Source organism: Cydia pomonella, chromosome 14, assembly GCF_033807575.1.
Source record: "Cydia pomonella isolate Wapato2018A chromosome 14, ilCydPomo1, whole genome shotgun sequence".
Classification (NCBI taxonomy): Eukaryota; Metazoa; Arthropoda; class Insecta; order Lepidoptera; family Tortricidae; genus Cydia; species Cydia pomonella.
Genome location: NC_084716.1, coordinates 6,008,200 through 6,020,066, shown reverse-complemented (window position 1 = coordinate 6,020,066; position 11,867 = coordinate 6,008,200). Strand labels below are relative to the sequence as shown.

Below are 11,867 nucleotides of genomic sequence, written 5' to 3'. Positions count from 1 at the left end.
GAGCAATTCTTGTATATATATATATAATTATATTTCTGTGATCTCGGAAACGGCTCTAACGATTTCGCTGAAATTTGGTATATAAGGGTTTTTGGGGGTATACAATCTATCTAGATTAGTCTTATGTTTGGGAAAACGCATGTTTTCGAGTTTTCATGCGTTTTTCTTTCGACGCAGAATATGGTCACTAATTTCGTGTTGCCGGCCACTGTCCGTCTGGTCCAGCGGGTTAAGACGCGGACTGCTAAACGAGTGTTACGGGTTCGAATCTCGCCCGGTGACTAACTTTTGTTTTTTTTATATGTTCAAGTTATTATATAATTTTTTAATTTTTATTGTTTTACACAAGTTTAATTTAGTAAAAAAAAATGACCTATGTAATAAGAGAAATCGACAATAGATGGCGTTACTCTGTGACAAGTGCTGTAATGTTAAAATCGATTGTAAATAATAATAATTGTCAGTTCACATTTTACTTTTTAAGTTTATGTACATTATCACCACCATATTACAATAAATAGTTATAACCGAGCAAAGCTCGGTCGCCCAGGTACTATATTACTAACTGTACTAGGTTGCCTTTTTAACAAGTTGGTCCAGTCCATGGTTGCCTACATTTTATATAAAAATCGGTTAATCTAGGCGACCATTAACTGGACCAACTTTTTTAATACGGCAACTTTCAAATAAGCTTTCATTTGATATATCATACGATGAAATAACAAACAAAAATACTATCCGTACGCAATCTTACAAGGCAACCTACTTGAAATGTATCACTGTGAATTTTGTCTTACATTTATTTCTTATTAGAAATAAATAACATGAGGGTGCATATACCTTATAACGTATCTCTATATAACTATCGGTTATCAATATTAGCATTAGCGGTTAACAACAACATTCCCCTTAAAACAAATAACTATCGCGAGGAAAATACCAAGTCCAAACATCTGAAAAAAATCGGGAAAGAAAAGCTGCAACTGGCTTTTAAAATGGTACAAGGAAGGGTGGTCATCTGTATGAGAATGTGTTTTTTTTGTCTCTATTTGACCCAATGGTTGACTGGTAGAGAATGCCTTTTGGCATTAAGTCCGCCATTTGTGTTTTTTTTTTTGTTTGTTCAATAAAGTTTAAATAAATAAATAATATTCATGTAACGCGATAACGAATTCTACGTGAACGAAACCGCGGGCAATACCTATTATAGTAACAACAAAATAACAATTTTCTATTGCTATTAATTTAAAACACGCTTTAGGAATTTTTTTGATGGACCGTAGACGCAGTCAAGGGCACCCCGCTCCCCACTACCGTTGTTCGCTGCCTCCTGCCACAGCGCGCGGCGCGCGCAAACTTGCCGCGCGTTTGAAACGTAACGTATTTATATAAGCAAGGAATGCATACATATCAGTAATGAGTGTCGCCGTGATTTTATATTTCTAAATTTTTGTTTAGTAACTGAGATCATTGTTGATGATCGATTATTATTAACTCTACAAACTTTAATTCAATATTAGCTATACTGCTTAACCTGAAATCAATATCTAGACAAGCACATTGTCTACATGTCTAACTTTTTACTAGAATACTAAGTTGATCGATAATATCGTAATTTTGCAATATCAGCAACTCTAATTCTATATTTACAAAATAACTCGTGTTTTTACGTTTACTAGAAAGCAGCTGTTCCAGATTTCTAAAAACTGAAAATTGTACATAAATTGAAGTGTTATTCGATATGCTAAAGTTTTCTGTAACTTTAATTCTATATTTACTTAGTTATTAGCAAAAATTAAAATATTTAAATATAACAGAAAGCACAACCTTAAAATTTCTAACTTTTTACCAAAGTATTATTTAACATACTCCCAATGACATATCAAAAAAGAAAAAACTTTAATATTATCGAAACCCATTTTTGTTCAACCGCTGGTCTATATATAAACCACATTTTACTTACTATAACACAATCTCTACTTATAAACATTTTTTAAATCAAAAATAGTTAAACAATTTTATAGTTAGACCAAGATAACTCGGCAACGACTGAGCAAGTATTATGTAAACGTCATCATTTCATAGAAGTTTTACGTTTAAATGTCACTTGCACAGTCTGGGACTCTGGGCTATCAAAATCGCTGCAGATTTATCATGGTCTAACTCTAGCAAATATTACAGAATTATTTATAGGTATATATGTAAGCTAAGGTCACCCAGATTGGTAGTACCTCACAATTAAGTATCGGTGCTTACATTAATAATTCTACGAGTCGAGCTTCATCAGAGGTTCTGCCACCCGAAGGAAGGTCTTCTCGAACTCCAAAGTGGAGAACCGATCTACAGATGCCCTGGAAAATAAAAACAGTTTATTAGAAAATATTTCTGTCCGAGCATAGAGAAATAAGAAAGCATCTGCTCACTCCATACATCAGTTTTGGTACCAAAACGCTTATTATTTTCGTAGTCGACATCTAGCATCGAGTAGCGGAATTATCAGTACCGGTACTTGACACTAGATGTCTCAGGTATCGCGACTGACGAAAATTGTATTTTCTCAATAATTTACAACTAATATTACAAGCAGAAGGAATTGAAAATAGAGTTCCGGTTAACCAGGTTATGATAATAACTCCTAATATTCTAGCTGAAATTTGTTGAGCGTTAGACTTTTCGTTCGTCGCGACATCTATTGTCAAGTAGCTGTAGGTACTGATAAATCTGCTGCTTGACGCTACCAGTAGATGTCGACTACGAAAATAATAAGCGTTTTGGTACTAAAACCGATGTATGTAAAGAGCACAGCTTACTTCTTATTTCTCTATGACAAAACAAAATAGAACAAAAACAAGTTTTGTATGAAAAACTTAAATTCGCTGTATTTTCGTAACTATAGTTTCTGAAGCTACATAAACTTATTACAGGCATAGATGTACCTTATCCTATTGTAACTACAAATTTTCAGAGCAATCTAGCTAGTCGTTTTAATATGAGAGTGTAACACATAAAAATCCAAATATATACGAAGGCATATCTCCAGTTAAACATCGATGGACATACGGTACGCACCGCATATTACAGAAAGACGAAGAGACAAAGCCGACTTCCGTATATCTTGTCTCTCAAAATGGATAGCCACATTCAAAACTTCAGTAACACGATAAGTTAAGTTCGTGTAAGTATAACACTAATCGTGCGACGTCTATGATTAGCTGCCTCTCCTCAAGCGCTAGAGCTATGGTTTCAAATATGGCGCGGAGGTACTCGTCAGCCTCGTGTAGATTGTTTCTACTATATCTAATATGATAGAGACCACATGCTGCCATATATTCTGCCTCTCAAAAGTGAGTCAGAATTAACTTTAATAACACACTAAGTTGCGCTGATGTTCTCAAAGCGCTAGAGCTGTAGCGCTTAGTATGACGCAGCCATAAAGGGAAAACTATTATATAGTATGATAGAAAGCTCTTGCTTCTTCTTCTTGCTTGACGGGTCTTCCCTTGCGCCATTTATTCTACCTTTCAAGAGTTAGAGTCAGACTGTAAGTATACTCAACTAGCGGCGTCTATGATACGCCTCTCTTTAAAGCTATTATCTTGAGTATAGCGCGATATTATGTTATGTTTGATAGCCAAGAGAGCATATATTCTGCCTCTCAAAAGTCAAAGCCACAATATACAATACTAACCGTGCGGCGTCTATAATTCTCTGCTTCTCTTCAAAGCTTTGATCCTGAGTATAGCGCGATATTATGTCCTGTCTGATAGGAAGACAGAGCCATATATTCTGCCTCTCAAAAGTTAAAGCCACAATATACAATACTAACCGTGCGGCGTCTATGATTCACTGGCGCTTTTCGGGCGCTATGACTTCAAGTATGGCGCGATATGATGTTATGTCCTGTCTGATAGGAAGACAGAGCCATATATTCTGCCTCTCAAAACCCAAGCCACGGTAGGCATATAATACTAACCGTGCGGCGTCTATGATTCGCTGGCGCTCGTCAGGCGCTAGGGCTATGACTTCAAGTATGGCGCGGGCGTACTCGTCCGCCTCCGAGCACAGGAAGCCAGTCCGGCTGGTGTCGCTGGTCTCCACGATGTCGGCCAGCGGGCCGCCCGAGCGGTGCGCGATGGTGATCAGACCCGCGGCCATTAGTTCTACCACGCCTGGAGAGGTACACGTAAAAATCAACACGACCATACATAAATAAATACTGTAGGGACATTCTTACAAAAATTGACTAATTCCCACGTCCCACGGTAAGACAAGAAGTCTTGTGTTGTGGGTACTCCGGCAACGATATATATAATATACAAATAAATAAATAAATAAATATTATAGGACATTATTACACAAATTGACTAAGTCCCACAGTAAGCTCAATAAGGCTTGTGTTGAGGGTACTTATACAACGATATATATAATATATAAATATTTTATAAATACTTCAATACATAGAAAACACCCATGACTCAGGAACAAATATCTATGCTCATCACACGAATAAATGCCCTTACCAGGATTTGAACCCGGGACCATCGGCTTCATAGGCAGGGTCACTATCCACTACACATACGTAATAAATAAATTTGGAAAAAGGTAACTTTTGGCAAACACTTATTTTAAGAATGGTAACTAGTTTGAGAATAAAACGCGACGTTGTTTTATGCGATTTGAACGCATGCGATCACGGAATGTAGGGAAAATGACAATGCGCTTACCGCTAAACAGAGTATTTTACTCTATACTAAACCCTTATACATAAACAGAAACATAAGCGGGACATTTTGTCAAACAGTGATGGTAGGAGGACCAAGGTTTAACCTTTTCAACGCCAAAGACCACTAAAACGGTCATCGTCTGTCGTGCCCGCGACGCCAATGACCATTAAAAAGGCTATGGCGGACGTTGTCAAAGCGACTTTCCTACTGTCAGTTAAGCTTACTATTCGCTCTTCACCAGTTAACTTTTTGGCGTCCATGGCATTTCTTGACACGTGTGGAAAAGCGTTGAAAAGGTTAACGAATTGGTGGTGGCTTTCGAATAACACATTCAACTCTGCGCTTTTATTTTGCATACTAAAATCGTCCACATGTGCCCGGCAGGGCAGCGTAAGGCTTAAATGAGCGCCTGGCGTCCGGTAGCTCGATGCTTAGAACATTCATAAGATTGTTGGTCACTCCTGGAAGCACAGGACCGGGATATGTATGTGTGCTAATTACAAAAAAAAACCCTTACCGAGATTCTAACCCAGGACTATCAACTTCATAGGCAGGGTCACTGCAGCTACACACTAGGCCTGACCGCGGTCGTCAGAGAAGCGTAACAGTTGGCGATAGAGTATTGAAAAATGATGTCAAAATTTAATAACTTACTGATTCCGAAGTGCTCGTTCCACATAGCATGCAGCCCTATGCTGCACGTCTGGTACAGCTGTAACAGCTGCGCGTAGGGAGCGTTCACGACGAACTGCACGCTGTTCTCCAGAGACAGATGCTTCGCCAAATCTTTGAGGTTCTGGACACGCTCTTCATCTTCAGCGTTGCGACACGCGCCGGCGAATACCAGTTTAATCTGCAATTTAAGTCAGAGGTACAAAATCGGGGCGACCAAGGTGTTCACAAATATCTGAAAAGCATCAAGGTGTTAAAGTGCATGTTCAGATATTTTAGAGCACCTTGGCCGCTTCGATATATCTGAAAGGAAGTGGGACCATCGAAATAAGATAGCCAAGACCAATTTGATCTGGAATTTTGCTCGTATTTCCTTGTAAAGGAAAACCATTTTTGTGCAATGACAAGGACCATCAAATAAGAAAAAATAATAATAATTCAAGATCAATAATACCAAAAAGATTACAGTACAAGTATATCCGTTTCGAATGTTTTGAAACTGAAATTGTTTCGTGGGTCATCGACATAAGAATGTCAAGACATTTTTAACGAGTCTATATAGTGTCCCACTGCTGGGCAATGGCCTCCCCCCTAGACTTCCAATCTTCCCGATTAACTGCAGCATCCGTCCAGGTGCTGCGAAATGCGTCCAGATCGTCCCGCCATCTCCTCTTAGGCCGATCATGCCGGCGTTTACGTTGTGACTCAGATATATCGGAGCGGCCAAGGTGCCGATATATCTGATGGCGACTGTACATAGACATATAACTAGATTAACTAGTAAAGGATCTAGGAAGCTAAGCTAAGAAGATTGGCCCCCGCAAGGGATTTGGTTGTAATTTGAGGTGCAGTAGTGGCAGGTCCTAAGAACACTGTATGCGTAATATCAGCCTTCGGTCTTCTTTTGTTTCAGACTTATCCACGAAAATGTCAAAAGTACAAGGTAATTTTTAAACTGTTATTGCAGCTAAACCAAGCAAGCGAGAGCAACCAAATAAATTCAGAATTAAGGAGCATAAAATGGGGTACATAATGCATATTTTAACAGACATTCATTTCCTTGGATGAAAAAAATAATGTAATTTTTTTTTTGCTCCATTTTTTTGGCACTTTTCGCGGAGACACAACTATCAAAAAAATTACGTGATAAGCCACATTTGTTAACTACGTATCCATTTAAAAACATTTTGAAAAATCATCCCTTTCTTAACTAGTCCATAGCCTACAGCATGAGTGGATGATCCTTCTCTGGCCTACATCGATACGGGCCCTATTGGGATATTGGGATACAAATAATTACAAGCAGGATCCTTAACTCGTACATAGCTTGTAATATCAGCGGATGTTTTTCGGGCATGGGAGCCTACCGCGAAAACCGAAATCCGCAAATTGCGGGAATCTTTCTTTTTTACTCTCACTACGACGTAATTAGAGTGACAGAGAAAAATGCCCGCAATTGGCGAACTTCGATTTTCGCGGTTATAGCCCTGAACTATGATACGTATAGTATCCGGACCGGATCCGTATCGGAACGTATCGCTTATGGCCCCGGCAGAAGACCAGCGTTGGCCCATCCACCACTAATACCATGCTGAGTCGGGACCATTTCGTGGCTAATATGTGTCATGTAATGTAATGTTATACGTTGTAATGTTATGTATAAGTTTCTTTTTGTCCCTCTTTCTATCTGTATATTTTGCCATTAATAAACTATTTCTATTCTATTCTAACCGTGTCTAGTGAATAATCAAGTATTACCTTATTCCAAAGCACTTCGTTCTTGACGAGTAGGTTCCTTAACTCGTACATAGCTTGCAGCATGAGCGGATGATCCTTCTCGGGCCTGAACTGCGCCACGGATAGTATCCGGATGGGATCCGTGTCTTTGACTAGAGATCGAAGCTGCTTCAGCTCTGTTACCTGTACATAAATAAATACATTATTAAACACTCGCTTGAAAAATAGGGTTGTTGGTTCGAATTCTGGCTCTAACCAATTAATTTTTCTCTTTGACCACTAGCTTTTTGAGGAGAGAGAATTGAGGGGGGATTTAAATCTTCTCGGGTCAGAGGTGTAGGGTTAGAGCCGGCGTAGCTTTATTTGACGTTCATAAGCGCATTGTAATATGCCTTCGTGAATAATAAACTACCTTTATCTTTTTTGAACGAAAAAACTTGAATACATCAACGAAGCAATTAATAGGTACATACGTTTTGTGTGTGAAAACTGTGAAGGCCCCCCAATACACGGCTTAAATAATTTTAGCACGAAGAGACGTTGATGCCAAGCGTATTGGGTGATGACAATTAAGAAGGCATTAAGACGTAGATAGGAAAGGGGCCGACCGCTTACTATTATAAGAGTTACGGGCGAAAAACTAATTCTAAACATACTTTTAAAAGCTCCTAACTCCTATAATAATTAAAAATCGAAAATAAACTAACGAAGGGGCATAGCAATGAAGTCAATATAAACATCAAATTGTGTAAAAATATTTTCTATAATGTTAATTTCCAGAGAAGAAAATGGGGTCGTCCACTTTCGTTTTAATTAATTTATATATTCCCTTACTTCACAAGGCGGATAGACCCGGTGCGTCTTGAAAGGCGAGTTCCACAAGTCGTTGATGTGATCCTCCGTCCATGTCCCGTTCACCATCACCACGTCAGCGCAGCGCCCCACGATTCCATACAGCTGGAAAAAACATACATACAACAATGAAGGTCAGGTGGATTAAGAGGAACATAGTTTATTTTGTTCGGGCAAGAGAAACCATTTGAGGAAAATATTTTATTTGTAGTATATATTATCAGTTAACTTAGTTTTTTAATATATTTAAGTACCGCTATTTCTTTTCCCTATATGTGTTTATTTTGTCCCTTAGTTTCTCTTAAGAAACCCACTAAGGTAATAAAAAAAAACTAATAAGGTTAGCCTTATATTTCTATAAAATTAAATTCAAATCGTAACAATTTTTTCCAGCTTAACTTAATTGAATCAAGTTAATTCTTGTCAACTGTTGTACAAGTCATTCCATATTTATCATGAAATAAAAATCAATCAAGACGCCAATTCATTGTACTTTAGGTAGTCTAGTAATAGTCCTTTCCGTCTTATGTAATGGTTTTTTATAGAGGTTTTTTCTTTTAATATATTTTTTATAAGAGCTTTTTTAGTTTTAGAGCTGAGTATTGTGATTCACAGTATTTCATTGCAGTATTATATGACTAGTAATATATACAATCTACAAACTAACCTATAATGTCTACTCCATAGACATGTCCATACGAAAAAAAAACATAAGGGTGAAATATGTGACAATCCAAATCAAAAGAGACCTTATGGCGGTCGGCGCTTACGCCATTATTAGCGGCGCGCCAATACTAATGCAGTACCACGTGACGTAAGCGCCGACCGCCATAAGGTCCCTTCCGATATGGATTGTCACATGTTATTGGCTGATACTGTAGCTTTACTGACCCAACCAAAAGCTTTGTAGTACAACAGCTTGCACCAAGTAAAAACTGGATTCCTGGCTATAATCCCCCTATTATTGTAGGAGACAATTCGCTGCTGCACGCGCCGCATCATGCTTTTGGTGATGATAGGGTAGTGGGTGTATGTGCCCACCGGACATTGCGCCAGGTACCGGAAGATTGGGTAGGTGAAGGCATATCCTGTTGTATCTATGAAGATATCTGTAAAAAAAGTAAATTTAATAAAACTTACATATACACTCTATTATCTCATATACACTCTCTTGTCCTTAGCATATAATTGTTTACCCATATCAGAACAATTAACCTGGATTGAACTTCATGAAGGCCTCCATTCCCATCACCATAGAGCCTAGACTCTGCATCAGCAGTGTGAAGTAAGGGTATGAGCTTGCCTCTATCACCCGTTTTGACACCAACCTTTGGACAAAAAGAAATTTTCAATTCAAACTGCAAGAGGCTTAAATAGACTAGCAAAAACATGCATACAGTCACTATTGTAAAATCCACTCCAGAACTTATAGATAAGGTTTTTCCTCTCAAAGTTGTATAACATAATCAGTAACGAGACTTATGTTCGGATTGTCGCAAATTCAAATTGCGAGGTTGCCATGCAACCAACATGTTTATATGTGGTGAACAACCCAGTATGAAAAACTCACTCAGAGATCACTTTTAGGGATAAGTTCGCCTTTGTACTACACATTTACGTTCTATCTGGTGTAATCAATATTTCTTTTTTCCCGTACAATAAAGTGTTTACTTACTTACTAAAGGGATAGCATATATATGACGCAATGAGTGATAAAATTAACAAACTTGCTGTAATAGTAAAAAAATATTAAACATGGCATTGTTTTTATACCACTACAGTGGCAATCGAGCGTGTGGCATGCCTGATGTTAAGCAGCCACCACACCAATTTTAGTTACATGTGCATTGCCAACCCTACAAAATTAAATTACCTAATAAAGTTAAGTTTACTGGCATCAACTTTGACATTAAATGTATTCTGCACTTTGTTGGCAATGGTCTGAGGCTCTGCCGTGTCCACGGTGTAAATGTATATATTGGTGTCTGGATATCTGTAATGAAAATATAACTTTATAAGATATATCTCTTATTTAATGTCTTCCTGCTATTTAATTTATTGAATTAATAAACCGACTAACTTTTACAACTGGGTACTTAAAAACAAACAAGCCAATAACTTTTATTTAGTGTCTGACCGAAGTTTCGGTTTTGGCATAAAAATCGTGTTTCAGTTGGACACTACTTTTATTGTCATTTTATAATCTTTATAATAGCAAATTTATTTCAAAGTAAATTTGTGAAAGTGGGCAGTTGAATATGAAATTTTTGGCAAAATGGACCACAGTTTTGATTGGTTGTTGATGAACTCGTCAACATAATTGCATTAAAATTTAGCAATAACACTTAGTGGACAACAAACAATAACAAAGTTGCCTTTTGCTTGTTAATGGAAAAAATATTGATCATATTGTTTCATGCTTATTACCTTGTCAAAATTGCCTTAATAGCCACCCAAAGCACCCGTTCTCCACCGCCACCGGCATTACAATACGGGTGGAAGAACGCCAAATTAGGCCCATCTCGTAGCCTCCGTTGTTTCTTTCGCTCGTATATTCGCATGTACCATGACGCAAAGATGAAGGCGCCCGGGATGATCACGAAGGCTCCGAACAGTAGCAACGTGAGGAAGAAAAGCGGGAGTACTACCAATAAACTACAAAAAGAAAACAAACAATCATAAAAACTTCGAACAGCATACAATGTTAAAGGGTAGATCAAGAAGGCATTATTTGAGATATGAAAACATATATCTTTAAATTGTTCATTGTCATACACATTTTGACCAAACTGTAAACGAAAAAGGCGTAGAAAATCACGTGAATTTTCATAAGTATAGAAAAGCCGACACTATGTTTTTAACAAAGATACTTCAAGTTTGTTGGTATATAATACAACGACTTACATGAAGGCTTCAAAGAGCATTTTAATGTATTAAATAATTATAACTATGAGTTATTAATTGACTATTTACTTAATATAAAAAAAATTATATCTTAAAAACCGAAGCCAATCTACTAATGCCGTGTCGTGTGTAATTTGCTTTGCTGTCAAAACGCTGTCAATTCTCATTTCTGTCATGTGGAAAAACGTTCGGATTCTATAAAACACTAACATTTAAAAAGCAATTTACTAATTTAATGATAGTGGATAAACAAGTCGTGAAAGAAATTTCTCACAAACTTGTGTGGGTGTCCGGCGACCTTCGTGCGGGGGAATACTTCGCTCAGCGGCTAAGTCTGGCAATTCAACGGGGAAATGCAGCAAGCGTTCTGGGGACGATGCCCCAGGCAACTCTAATGTAATTCAATTTAATGTACCTAATCTTGACGCTAAAATTAGCCACCTAAGTATTTGTAAATAAATAAAGTTTTGATGAATTTAAACTAGTGGATAAATATTTAAAAAAATAATTATACCAGTGTTGGCCGAACGTTAATTATGATTGACAATTAACCATTACAAATTGAACCGTAAACTGTAAGACTGTAACCGTCTGGTACGGTTTACGGTTCAATTTGTAATAGTTTAGGTCAATTCTCATTAACGTTCGGTCAATACTGTAATGTACCTGTAGGTATGTAACATCATATTTTCTGAATAAATCGTTATGATCGCTGTTTTTTTTTAACCAACATTTTAAAAACATATTCTATTTATTGACAATAACAATATACATAATGGATATATACAGATGATTACTATAACTAGCTTATATCTAAAATAGACCCTTGAGGCATTGTACCAAGGATGCTGGCGGCATTTCCTCGTTGTATCGCAATACTGATACGATTATATTGTTCAGATTTTTTTGAACGCACTACACCGTGTCCAATAAGTTCGAATACAGTTATGATCCTTAATGAAATAAATGTACGCGTAG

At 37.4% G+C, this 11,867-nt stretch overlaps 1 protein-coding gene across 1 annotated transcript; it reads right to left on the bottom strand.

The window, feature by feature from the left end:
- Positions 1 to 1,545: 1,545 nt before the first annotated feature.
- LOC133524796 (GDP-Man:Man(3)GlcNAc(2)-PP-Dol alpha-1,2-mannosyltransferase) lies at positions 1,546 to 11,040 on the bottom strand. The gene is made up of 10 exons (XM_061860939.1): positions 10,890 to 11,040; positions 10,413 to 10,640; positions 9,859 to 9,978; positions 9,201 to 9,313; positions 8,877 to 9,094; positions 7,968 to 8,090; positions 7,155 to 7,316; positions 5,379 to 5,577; positions 3,974 to 4,169; positions 1,546 to 2,351 (listed from the first exon to the last, which is right to left on the bottom strand). Exons 1-10 carry the CDS (start codon positions 10,907 to 10,909, stop codon positions 2,267 to 2,269), a joined length of 1,464 nt encoding a protein of 487 aa, XP_061716923.1. The 5' UTR covers positions 10,910 to 11,040; the 3' UTR covers positions 1,546 to 2,266.
- Between the last annotated feature and the right edge of the window lie 827 nt (positions 11,041 to 11,867).